Below are 14,114 nucleotides of genomic sequence, written 5' to 3' on the forward strand. Positions count from 1 at the left end.
CGACTATTATCCAGCGCCGGTCTCCTGGCTCTGGGGGTTTACAGTCACTAGATGCCATTTCTTTGTGACCTAAAGGACTTATACCCCCGTGACTAGGGTTGTCACAATACCAAAATTTTGATTAAATATCGGTCCCATAGAAAAGTAATGCAATACTTCATACCACGCAAAAGAAAAATGAAATGCTAAAATAAAGTGTGCATTCCACAATTTATGGAATGTGCCGCCCATAATAGAACAGTTGTATCCTATTTTTTAGGGGAGAAGGAGACGACAAAAATGAAGAATCGTGTGTTTTAAAAAAAAAAAAAATTATGTTACGGTGTTCACCACATAAGAGATATTTTTCAATACTTTGATAGTTTGGACTTTTTCGGACGTGGCGATACCTAGTTTTTTATTGTTTATATATATTTTTTATGTAAATTGGGAAAGGGGGTGATTTAAAATGTTTTTTTTACTTTATATTTAATAACTATTAGCCCCCTTATAGGGCTAGATCTGGGATCTTTTCATCCCTTGTCCTATACACCTTAATAGAGATCTATTAGGGTGCATAGGATCTCACATTGTCCCTGCTGCCCTGTGCTTTGTGCACACGGCAGCAGATAGATTACCATGGAAGCCATGGATGGCTTCAGTAGCGTCCTGGCTGTCATGGTAACCGATCGGAGCCCAGAGATTTCACAGCTGGGGCTCCGATCAGAAGCTACCACTGTACCACCAATGAAGAGGGGAGGGGACCACCAATGATTATAATTTGTAATACTGGGCTATGGGGGGCGCTCTGCGCCACCAATGAATGTAATTATTATTAACCCCATAATACAAATATATTACACAGCCGGCACTCAATGACAGGGATCCCACCGAACCGTGCCAATTAACCCCTCAGGTGCCACATTTGAGGGGTAAATTGCCTCAGTTCGTGGGATCGCCACTTCCCGTCATTGAGACAGGCAGTCTATATTTGTATTGAGGGTAATTCTCATTGGTGGCGCAGTGGCCACAGCCCCTCCCCTCCTCCTCACTATTACCTTCTCACTGGTGGTGCAGCGGCAGCCGGATCACAGTAGGGAGGGACTCTCTCCTTCTCCATTGTGTCGGCTGTAATGCGCGCCGGACGTTTTAGAGGCATTCAGCACTGTGACATGTGTCTGCCCCTATGACATCACTAAAATACAGCGGTAATTAAGAAATGGCGATATTGCCATATAGCTGTTTCTTAATACCGCAGTATATCGTTAATACCGGTTTATTGCCCAACCCTAGGCGCACGTGTCTTATCTGACTTGGGGTACTTTCACACTAGCGTTAGAAGAATCTGGCAGGTAGTTCTGTTGCCGGAACTGCCTGCCGGATCTGAAAATCATTCGGAGATCATTTGTTTCCGGATCCGGATGCGGATCCGTCTGACAAATGCATTGAAATACCGGATCCGTCTCTTCCATGTCATCTGGAAAAACTGATACAAATTTTTGAAGGTCTGTGCATGCGCAGACCAGAAAGCCGGATCCGTCAATGCGGCAATTTCCTGAATACTTGGTACCGGATTCGGTATTAATACATTTCAATGGAAATTAATACCGGATCCTGCATTCCAGCAAGTGTTCCATAATTTTGCCTGGAGAAAATACTGTAAAAGGGACGAAATGGAAGACATCCTGATACATACTGAACGGATTGCTTTCCGTTCAGAATGCATTGGGATAAAACTGATGCGTTTTTTCCCGGTATTAAGCCCCTATGACGGAACTCAATACCGGGAAACTTTAACGCTGTGAAAGTAGCCTTATAGGGCCAGAGAAAAGTTCATCATTACCAGCGTGCCAGGTATTATATTCTATTGCAATGACTGCACAGCAACGGTGAAACTACACAGCAAAGATAGAACTGTATCGCCAACTTTTTTAGTAAGTATCGTTAGTGCTGTTTTCAATAACAGTCACTTACTTGGAGCGCAGCTCGTCAGTCCTGAGGGTACGGGGTTTGCACTTACCCCGCCTCCTCTCTTAATACCGTTGGGTGCTTTTGGTACCTACTACCTTATGTAGATCTCTATGGTGGTGGCACACTTCTGAATTGCGGAACCACAAGCAATGATTGATATTCAATTGTAGCGCGCTGCTTCTCCAAGCAATGGTGAGTTTGCTCCAAGACGAGTGTTGCTTTATATACCTAAGGTCTGGACCATAAAGTTTTATATAGAAATATTGCCATACGCGTTTTTGGGGCACAAGCTCCTTCTTCAGTGGCTTATGTTTATAAATATGCCGATACCGCCTTTTTTATAGTGTTGGGGACTGGTTATAGGGCTGAATCAAATTACAACGGAGATTAGGTTCAAAGTAAAGCCCGTATATGGAATCCTTTTATATCCAGCTATCCTCATAATTATATTCCTGCTTTTATTGTAGTCTTTGTATATTTCTTCACCATATATCAATGATAACTCCTATGACCATATATCAACAAATCCTTACACATTTTTAAAAAAGGCCATGTTCTCAATATTTTGGACCTTAGCGGTTTACATGCGGTTTATATGCGTTTTTCCCCCCACATTTTAATGCGTTTTATTTCATACCTTTGCTTCATCCTTTATTACATAGATTCATTCATATTCAGAAGCAAAAAAAGTTAAGGAAAGTAAATAAAAGTTAGAAGAAAGTGTATGTTTCTTCATATATTCCATCTCTTCTCCTAAATTTGTATTCATATTGTACCCTACCATATAGAATAACACATATATAGGGATATAAACGTATGAAAATATAAAAAATAATAATTCAACTGGATCCCAATAAGGGTCGTATTGCTATGGCAGATGGTTTGAAAATAGTTACAAATATTTGAGGGAGATATACTGTATCTTAGGCCCAGAGCCAAGGGGAGAGCGAGGTGCTGTTATAGAACAGCCGGAGTACAAGTACTTCCTCAAAGAAACCCAAACAGCTCCCTGTTGGAGTTTAAACCGAATGGCAACAATGTATTGAATTCAAAAATTCTTCTTGCTTCAGCACCAGACATTCTTGCGATATGGCTCCCGCCCCTCCAATGTGGTTTAATCCTCTCTATTGCCACGAACGTTAATACACTAGGGTCTTTGTTGTGACACTCCTTAAAATGTCTCAACACCGTGTGTTTCTCAAAATAATAATAATAAAAATAATAAAGGTGAAGTGAAAGTCTCGCATACCCAATTGCTGTGGCGGGGACAAAGACCCACACGTATCGCCACTCCTGCAACTTCGTCAAATGTGAGATTGAATAAGATCATGTGGGGTATATATCACATGGTGATGGCGCTAGAATGAGGCTTGAATACTGAACACCCTGATGCCAAGAAGAGGCTTGGCTAAGGGTCCATTCACACGTCCGCAAAATGGGTGCGCGTCCGTTCCGCAATTTTGCGGAACAGGTGCGGACCCATTCATTTTCAATGGGGCTGGAATGTGCTGTCCGCATTTGCGGATCCGCACTTCCGCATCCGCACTTCCGTTCCGCAAAAAAATAGAACATGTCCTATTCTTGTCCGCAATTGCGGACAAGAAAAGGCATTTTCTTTGAGAGTGCAGGCAATGTGTGGTCCGCAAAATTTTGAAAGCACATTGCCGGTGTCCGTGTTTTGCGGATCCGCAAAACACATACGGACTTGTTAATGGACCCTAATGGCCAATCAAATTCTTGACAATGTGCACACGTAAGTACCAAAGCTGTGGCCAGTAGCGAAACCAAATCTTGCTGTCATTGTCATCCCACTGTTATTGTCTACAAGCACGCTTATGTCATGATATCGCAACTGAAAATGATAAAACATATGTATGTACAGAGGTCGCAATAACGCCCGTACAAGTGTCATAGACGCTTGTTCAGGCCATTTTACTCCCTGGAAAAAGTCTAAGGCTTAGACTTTTCCCTGCCATTCATCAGCGCTGTGAACGGCACAGGCAGCAGCAGCATCGCCTGAAACAACCAATAACAAGGCTCCTTACAGTGAGGAGCTTTGTTATTGGTCAGTTTGAGCGGGCTGCCGGAGCTTATGGCACACCGTTCTGAAGTGAAGGAGGCGCGCGATCCTCACTGGCGGGGTAAGTGTCTTTGCTGTGAAATTTAGTGGGGATCTGAGCGCCTTGTTTTTCTCTATAGTGATGAGTCTGCAGCGCTCAGCCGAACACTGTCTACCATTCCTCTATTATTCCTACTAGAACTTATGAACAAATTGCTAGTAGTCTGCAATAAAGGTCCAGTTGACAGCATTGATTGAATAATATCAGGCTGTGCAGTGACACCCCCATCTGGACCTTTACTGCAAACTGCTAGCAAGTCATTCATAACTAATAGCAGAAATAAGAGGAATGGTGCAACATAAAGTCATAAGAATAGATGCTCCAGGATTGTTATTACATGGGGGGTGCAAGTAGTTTCCAAAACAGACAAATCCGGAGAGGTGAGGGGTCCTCTTTAACGACAGGTGATAAATATCGATCTTAGGACAAACCTTTTAAATCTCATAAAATCACTGCAACAGTGTCCTCAGTGGTATCGACCCCTCGGCGCAACAGTGACCTCAGCGAAATTTAAAATTGTCTAAATTTGCTATTTATGCATGGAAGACAGTTCTAGAGAAGACCAGTAATGGTTTCCCTGCATAAATAGCAACCCCTTAATGTTATGTAGGCCTTTGTATTAACTATTTGAATTACTGTAACTTTTGTACTCCTCATAGGCTGAAAATACTCCTCAAAAATGGTAAGAGAAGTATTTTTACTCTTCCAGAAATAATGTAGCTACCTCTGTGCATGTAAAGAAATTATATTAAAACAAATATAAATATTTAACACACAGTGCACAGTGAATGAATAAGCGAATGTGCAAGTATACCGATGACCACTCCAAAGAGTTTCAAATACTCTTAAAGCATAGCGTTAATTATAAATGCATGCCAACAATATGCATCAAATATACAGCAATAGGCAAAAAGGTAGTGTATATAAATACAATTACGCAAGCGCAGTGCAAGAAGGTGAAAATTTTAAATATTCAGGCGCATCAATAGTATATAGGCAGCAGAATACAATGCAATAAATGCCCAGTCCCATTTATCAATATACCTATTTGCAAATTATGAACTTATATTGAAGGTATGAATGCGGCACATTATATACAGTGGGGGAAATAATTATTTGACCCCTCACTGATTTTGTAAGTTTGTCCAATGACAAAGAAATGAAAAGTCTCAGAACAGTATCATTTCAATGGTAGGTTTATTGTAACAGTGGCAGATAGCACATCAAAAGGAAAATTGAAAAAATAACTTTAAATAAAAGATAGCAACTGATTTGCATTTCATTGAGTGAAATAAGTATTTGAACCCCTACCAACCATTAAGAGTTCTGGCTCCCACAGAGTGGTTAGACACTTCTACTCAATTAGTCACCCTCATTAAGGACACCTGTCTTAACTAGTCACCTGTATAAAAGACACCTGTCCACAGAATCAATCAATCAAGCAGACTCCAAACTCTCCAACATGGGAAAGACCAAAGAGCTGTCCAAGGATGTCAGAGACAAAATTGTAGACCTGCACAAGGCTGGAATGGGCTACAAAACCATTAGCAAGAAGCTGGGAGAGAAGGTGACAACTGTTGGTGCGATTGTTCGAAAATGGAAGGAGCACAAAATGACCATCAATCGACCTCGCTCTGGGGCTCCACGCAAGATCTCACCTCGTGGGGTGTCAATGGTTCTGAGAAAGGTGAAAAAGCATCCTAGAACTACACGGGAGGAGTTAGTTAATGACCTCAAATTAGCAGGGACCACAGTCACCAAGAAAACCATTGGAAACACATTACACCGCAATGGATTCAAATCCTGCAGGGCTCGCAAGGTCCCCCTGCTCAGGAAGGCACATGTGCAGGCCCGTCTGAAGTTTGCCAATGAACACCTGAATGATTCAGAGAGTGACTGGGAGAAGGTGCTGTGGTCTGATGAGACCAAAATAGAGCTCTTTGGCATTAACTCAACTCGCTGTGTTTGGAGGAAGAAAAATGCTGCCTATGACCCCCAAAACACCGTCCCCACCGTCAAGCATGGGGGTGGAAACATTTTGCTTTGGGGGTGTTTTTCTGCTAAGGGCACAGGACAACTTATTCGCATAAACGGGAAAATGGACGGAGCCATGGATCGTGAAATCCTGAGCGACAACCTCCTTCCCTCTGCCAGGAAACTGAAAATGGGTCGTGGATGGGTGTTCCAGCACGACAATGACCCAAAACATACAGCAAAGGCAACAAAGGAGTGGCTCAAGAAGAAGCACATTAAGGTCATGGAGTGGCCTAGTCAGTCTCCGGACCTTAATCCAATCGAAAACCTATGGAGGGAGCTCAAGCTCAGAGTTGCACAGAGACAGCCTCGAAACCTTAGGGATTTAGAGATGATCTGCAAAGAGGAGTGGACCAACATTCCTCCTAAAATGTGCGCAAACTTGGTCATCAATTACAAGAAACGTTTGACCTCTGTGCTTGCAAACAAGGGTTTTTCCACCAAGTATTAAGTCTTTTTTTGTTAGAGGGTTCAAATACTTATTTCACTCAATGAAATGCAAATCAGTTGCTATCTTTTATTTAAAGTTATTTTTTCGATTTTCCTTTTGATGTGCTATCTGCCACTGTTACAATAAACCTACCATTGAAATGATACTGTTCTGAGACTTTTCATTTCTTTGTCATTGGACAAACTTACAAAATCAGTGAGGGGTCAAATAATTATTTCCCCCACTGTATCAAAATGCTATTCCCCAAGTCTCGTGCATGCGCGGTGCGCTCTGTAGTAATGCGCTATCCCATCTTCTGCTGCCGCTGTTAGCTGGGTTTCAGCGGTGCAATGCACATGCGCGAGACTTGGGTAATCGCGGCCGCACTGCAGGCGGTCAGTCTCAGGCAAGAGGGGACGGTTAGGGGGCGTGGTTACCTTGACTTGAAGCAAGGAGGTCGCTGCCCTCTTGACTTCAAGCTGGCCTGCACTATAGCGCTGATGGAGAATAAAACTGCGTTTTTTGAACTTACGCACTATCGGACAATAGGATGAAGCATATGATTATTAACAGGCTGCGGGCTACTATAAGGTACTGCTGGTGCGTGTAGATGCATTTTTGAGGTGACGGGTTCCCTTTAACAATACACTTCCGCTTGCAATAGCTTGTGATTACAGTCATAGTGCTGAATATTAGGAAATACCTTTTGGAGGCCGAAAGTTCTAAGGGGTAGCAAACTACCCTGATGATGGGTCCAAAATGTGCGGCCTCTCGTTGATGTCGTTCAGCTAGAGACATATGTGTTTGTAGACATGTTCTTAGTTCTTGTGATGTTTGTCAGCAGGTGCAGACTAGAACATAAGTGACATCACGTGTTTTGCAGAGCTGAACCCGGACATACCTCTATTTTCACCCAGGCAGCCCCCCTGACTTGAGCATCGGAGCAGTTCATGCTCCGATGCTCTCCTTTGCTCTGCGCTAAATTGTGCAGGTCAAAGGCATTTTTAGGAGTTCCGGTGACATACCGGGGCTCTCCATAGGGCTGCCAGGAAGCCCCGTGACGTCACCGGCACTGATGGGCGGGCTTTAGCGCTGCCCTAGTCAGTTGAACGGCTAGGGCAGCGCTAAAGCCCGCCCATCAGAGCGGGTGACGTTACCGAACACACTGCCTCTGCGATCACCATGTTATGGCCATTGTGACATATTTTAGGCTGATATTACGTCAGGCAGATGGGACTTCTCAGGAGGTTTGATAAGATGGCTTTTAAGTACCTTACTAATGCTTGTACGACTAGTTAACATGTGAATGACTACTGTGCCAAGAGTATACAAAAATAAAATAAAAACCCTCTAAGGGACCCTCCCGTCTATTCTAACAGATGTTTTGCTAACCTTTTGTGCATTCCTTGCCCAGTCATACCATTCTTGGTCCACACCTGATCATGTCGCTTTCCTCTTAGACTACACCCTGTTTGACAATAGCACATTGGAGTTGTTGCTTTGATAATGTGAGAGTATATTCATATCCTGCTCTGAACGAACCAGTGATTTGTGGCAGACATTTTTTCACAGACGTACGGTCCCAGAGATCAGCGAACGAGCACAGTAACGCTTTCTATACTTGGGAAGGTCATTAGAATAGTTTCAAGAAAGAAAAAGATAAGGGCTGTCCAGTAATGCCCAATCAATGGAACATTATCCGGGAGCCAGTTATCTTGCAGCGTGGCAACAGAATCCACTTGAACTTCAGCAGTAGCTGCAGAAACCAGATAGGTCGTATTGTTCACCGCATAAATGTTTTAATATTTAAACTAGGTTTACTTAAATGATGAGAGATGTGTGAATAGAGAGTAAGCTCTAGAAGATTTTGGTCAGAATTTATGAAGCATGAATTTTTTTTGCTTATGGTTTCCCTCGTTGTAGCTCACTCTATGAATAAAGGTATTATTAGGAATAGAAAAATGTTTTGTAAGAATTGTACATATGTGGAATGGCGACATGTATGTACAAGTGCCTTGCAAAAGTATTCACCACCTTGACTTTTTTCATATTTTGTTACATTACAGCCTTAAGTTCAATGCTTTGTTAATCTGAATTTTATGTGATGGATCAGAACACAATAGTCTAAGTTGGTGAAGTGAAATGAGAAAAATATATAAATAAAACCATTGTTCAGAAATAGAAAACAGAAAATTGGCATGTGCATATGTATTCAACCCCTTTGTTAGGAAGCCCATAAAAAGCTCTGGTGCAACCAGTTACCTTAAGAAGTAACAGAATTAGTGAAATGATGTCCACCTATGTGCAATCTAAGTGTCACATGATCTGTCATTACTTATACACACCTTTTTTGAAGGGCCCCAGAGGCTGCAACACCTAAACAAGAGGCATCACTAACCAAACACTGCCATGAAGACCAAGGAACTCTCCAAACAAGTAAGGGACACTGTTGTTGAAAAGTATCAGTCAGGGTTAGTTTATAAAAAAATATCCAAATCTTTGATGATCCCCAGGAGCACCGTCAAATCTATCATAACCAAATGGAAAGAACATGGCACAACAGCAAACCTGCCAAGAGACGGCCGCCCAAAACTCACAGACCGGGCAAGAAGGGCATTAATCAGAGAGGCAGTACAGAGACCTAAGGTAACCCTGGAGGAGCTGCAGAGTTCCACAGCAGAGACTGGAGTATCTGTACATAGGACGACAATAAGTCGTACGCTCCATAGAGTTGGGCTTTATAGCGGAGTGGCCAGAAGAAAGCCATTACTTTCAGCAAAAAACAAAAAGGCACGTTGTGAGTTTGCGAAAAGGCATGTGGGAGACTCCCAAAATGTATGGAGGAAGGTGCTCTGGTCTGATGAGACTAAAATTGAACTTTTTGGCCATCAAAGAAAACGCTATGTCTGGTGCAAAGCCAACACATCACATCACCCAAAGAGCACCATCCCCACAGTGAGAGATGGTGGTGGCAGCATTATGCTGTGGGAATGTTTTTCAGCAGCCATGACTTGGAAACTGGTCAGAGTTGAGGGAAAGATGGATGGTGCTAAATACAGGGATATTCTTGAGCAAAACCTGTACCACTCTGTGCGTAATTTGAGGCTAGGATGGAGGTTCACCTTCCAGCAGGACAATGACCCCAAACAGACTGCTAAATCAACACTTGAGTGGTTTAAGGGGAAAGATGTAAATGTGTTGGAATAGCCTAGTCAAAGCCCAGATCTCAATCCAATAGAAAATCTGTGGTCAGACTTAAAGATTGCTGTACACAAGCGCAAACCAAGGAGGAAAGGGCAAAAATCCCAGTGGTAAGATGTGGCAAACTCATAGAGACTTATCCAAAGCAACTTGGAGGTGCGATTGGCACAAAATGTGGCTCTACAAAGTATTGACTTTAGGGGGGTGAATAGTTATGCACATTGACTTTTTCTGTTATTTTGTCCTATTTGTTGTTTGCTTCACAATATAAAAATCTTCAAAGTTGTGGGCATGTTCTGTAAATTAAATGATGCAAATCCTCAAACAATCCATGTTAATTCCAGGTTGTGAGACGCCAAAATACTTTTGCAAGGCACTGTATATGCATTAGTGGTCCGAGTAAATCAAAATAAATTCAAAGATAAAATACAACCGTAAAATGACCACAAAACCTAAAATGTACTCTTTATTTTTTATGCAGCTCAGTGACACAGTAGCTGCGTAAAAAATGGCCACATCAAATTGCTGGCCAGTTGGTCAGATGTTGCACCATGTGTGGCCCCTTTTGTTTGACTTGTTCCTGTTTGGACAGAAGGCTCCTACATTCCTTTAGAGGTTTAATCCCTGCTGTGTTCATCACGGAGAGAGTAATCAGCCAGTTATTGTTTTAGGGATGTGTTCACACATCTAAAGCAGGAGTTCAGTTGCCCTGTCTCTAAGAAAAGCCTATCCAGATTGGGATAACAAAGCCATACTGTTTCCACAGAATTAATTGCCTCAGCCCTTCTGAACACTGAAACGTTGCATGCAGTATCTTTCTGTCCGCTAAAGGAAAAACGGACAGAAAGGGCATATAGATGTGAAACAGCAACTACTATTCTCCATTTGCCACTATGTCCTGCTTGTACCTTCAAGGAGGACCTGTCTGTTTTAGTTGCATACAAATGCTGGTGCATCTTTTCATAGACCTCTGTATTGTGCCCTCTCTCTGTTAGGCCAAGTTCACACTTCAGTTATTTGGTCAGGTATTTCCATCAGTTATTGGGAGCTAAAACCAGGTGCGAGTGAAAAACACAGAACAGGAGAAAATCTTTCCTTTAGACCTTATCTCTGTGTAGGCTTCACTACTGGTTTTGGCTCACAATAACTGATGGACATAACTGAACTTGGCCTTATTCCTCCCAAGGAGTGTAAGATTTAGGCCTCATGCACACGGCCGTGTTCCGCGGCCGAGAGCGTTCCGTGGAAACCCGGCCGGGATTCCTACTGACAGGAGGAGCGCGCGGCGTCATCGGTTGCTATGACGCCGTGCGCTTCATGCCGCCGCCGCTGTACAGTAATACAGCAGCCTTAGGCCTATTTCACATGACCGTTTTTTTTTCTCCATTTACGGGCCGTTTTTTGCGTTCCGTATACGGTCTGTATACAGAAGCATTCATTTCAATGGTTCCGCAAAAAAAAAAGGAACGTACTCCGTATGCATTCCGTTTCCGTATTTCCGTTCCGTTGAAAGATAGAACATGTCCTATTATTGCCCGCAAATCATGTTCCGTGGCTCCATTCAAGTCAATGGGTCCGCAAAAAAAACTGAACACATACGGAAATACATCAGTATGTCTTCCGTATCCGTTCCGTTTTTGTGGAGAACCATCTATTGAAAATGTTATGCCCAGCCCAATTTTTTCTATGTAATTACTGTATACTGTATATGCCATACGGAAAAACGGAACAGAAACGGAAACACAACGGAAACAAAAACAGAACAACGGATCCGTGAAAAACGGACAGCAAAACACTGAAAAAGCCATACGGTCATGTGAAAGAGGCCTTAGGGTCCATTTAAACGTCCGCAGAATGGGTCCGCATCCGTTACGCAAATTGCGGAACGGGTGCGGACCCATTCATTCTCTATGGGGCAGGAATGGATGCGGACAGCACTAAGTGTGCTGTCCGCATCCGCATTTCCGGAGCACGCCCCCGGTCTTCCGGTCCACGGCTCCGTAAAAAAATAGAACATGCCCTATTCTTGTCCGCAATTGCGGACAAGATTAGGTAGTTCTATGGGGGGTGCCGGCTGGGTGTATTGCGGATCCGCAATGCACTACGAACGTGTGAATGGACCCTTAGGCCTCATGCACATGTCTGTTGTGCACGGGCAACGTCCGTGCGGCGGCCAGGATAGATCGAGACCCATTCAACTTGAATGGGTCCGTGATCCATCCGCACCGCAAAAAAATAGAACACTCTGTAGTGCTTCCTTGGGGTTCCGTGCCTCAGTTCTGCACCGCAGCTCCGGATTGCGGACCCATTCAAGTGAATAGGGCCGCATCCGTGATGCGGGGATCACACGGCCAGTGCCCACATTTCGAGGCCTAATTGACACTGGGCATTGCCATTAAGTTTATGCATCAGGGTGTGTCATACTGACAATATGAGCTCTTGTTGGAGAGGACCAGTGTATGGAGACACTGACAGAAGGTTTGGTAACAGTATTTATACACAATACAATGTCTAAACTTATTAGGCAACCATAGTGCAGCTCTCATTTCAGAACAACGCTGAGTTGTGATTGGTTCCTGTGACAGTGTCAATTAATAGCACCTATTATTTATTAGGAATACATTTGACTTGCTTGTAAAAATTTTTTTATAAAACTGGCTAAACTTTCATCTTACCAGATTTTTTCTATTTTTTTTAATGCAGGACTTGATGACACTTTGCAGCCCTATGTTGTCAGTGTAGAACGGGAGAAGATTAATGGTGAGCAGCTCCTAAAGATATCCCATCAGGATCTGGAAGAACTAGGCGTGACACGAATTGGTCACCAGGAGCTTGTTCTTGAGGCTGTGGATCTCCTTTGTGCCTTGGTAAGTAGACAATTGCTTTGTACAATGTTTGCCTCTGTATTTGATTTATTATTTTATTAGTCCTTATAAGCACCCAGGGACTGGCCCCAGTGGGCCCCTAACAAAGGCAGGCCCCCCAGCACAGCATCTCAGCCAGCCTATATCCGTATGAAAACTGGGTAGATTATTTAGGAAACTAAGTTTATTATTATAGACATCTTGGTGGTTAAGGGGACTTCTGGGTACAGAGGCAGGTCAGCCTCTTTCCTCAGGAACCCCATAATCAATCATCTTGAGCATCTTATTGCTGCTGCCCGTTGCTATGTGAGCAGGTAATATTTGCATGTAGCTGTACAGTGGTCCCCTTGAATGAATTTTACTGGTGGGCCTTAGGCATCCCAATCTGGCACTGCATATGAGTATGATGGTGCCCCTTATTGCAGTTCAGCTCATTCAGTTGGAAGGGCTGAGTGGTGATGAGCTGCAGTACCAGGCACAGCCATAAGCTACTTTCACATCAGCGTTTTTCCTTCCCAGTATTGAGATCCGTCATAGGATCTCATTACCAGAGGATAACACTTTAGTTTTGTCCCCATTCATTGTCAATGGGGACAAAACAGAGCGGAGTGCACCAGAATGCATTCCGTTCTGTTTGGTTGCATTCCCATGCCGGACAGAAAAACGCTGCAAGTAGTGTTTTTCTGTCTGGCATGGGATGCGGAGCAAGACGGATCCGGCATGAAACACAATGTAATTGAAAGGTGCCAGATCCTTTTTCTCGGACACAAAAGACCATTTTAGAGACGATACAACCGGATCTATTCATAATGGATGCAGCCGGTTGTATTATCCTAACGGAAGTGTTTTTGCTGATCCCTGACGGATCCAGCCAAAATGCACTGCTCTCCCTTCATGATGCTGGGGTTCCCAACTCTGGGATATAAAAATACCCCATCAATGTCATGCTTTAATATATTAGTGTCAGGTCCTGTTGATTTCTAAGTAGTGGTCCGCTAAGGGCAAGATGTCTGCGACCCCCTCCACCCCTCTTCCTGATCTCTTCATGATCAAGTTTCTCTTTAATAATTTGGTGTAAACTTCGCTACATATAAAAAAAATTCTAGATGAGCTCAGTGTGCATAAGAATGACACTCCCAAAGATAAAGGACTTTTCTTTGTAAGACTTTGTTATTTATATCACTTTGCGAGGCTTCCTGTTCAATAAGACTGTCTGTCTAATTTTTACATAACTGTTGTCCCATCGGCTATTGTCAAAAGTCCCTCAGCAGAGAATGGAGAAACTCATGCAGGCACCGCGTCCTCCCCATTCAAGTCGGGATCCAGTTCTTGAGATAGCAGGTCCTAGAGGGGGAACCCGCACCTATCAGCCAGTATCTTATTGATATGACACAAATGTCCAGATGTCTAAGCATTCTCAATGTCCTTAAATTTCAAGATAACTGTTGCAGATTTGCTGCAGATTTAGAGACCAATAATCTGCAGCAATTTACAGTAAAATACGTGTTTTAAAAA

General features: G+C 43.2%; 1 protein-coding gene across 3 annotated transcripts in view; it reads left to right on the forward strand.

Annotated features, from left to right (window-relative positions):
* Nucleotides 1–14,114, forward strand: part of CNKSR3 (CNKSR family member 3) — a 151,624-nt gene that overhangs the window by 56,728 nt on the left and 80,782 nt on the right. For all 3 annotated transcript variants that reach the window (XM_040429392.1, XM_040429394.1, XM_040429393.1), the window contains exon 2: nt 12,439–12,602. In XM_040429392.1, the coding sequence (XP_040285326.1) occupies nt 12,439–12,602 (164 nt within the window). The remainder of the gene's footprint in view (nt 1–12,438; nt 12,603–14,114) is intronic.

This window comes from Bufo bufo, chromosome 4 (assembly GCF_905171765.1).
Source record: "Bufo bufo chromosome 4, aBufBuf1.1, whole genome shotgun sequence".
Lineage (NCBI taxonomy): Eukaryota > Metazoa > Chordata > Amphibia > Anura > Bufonidae > Bufo > Bufo bufo.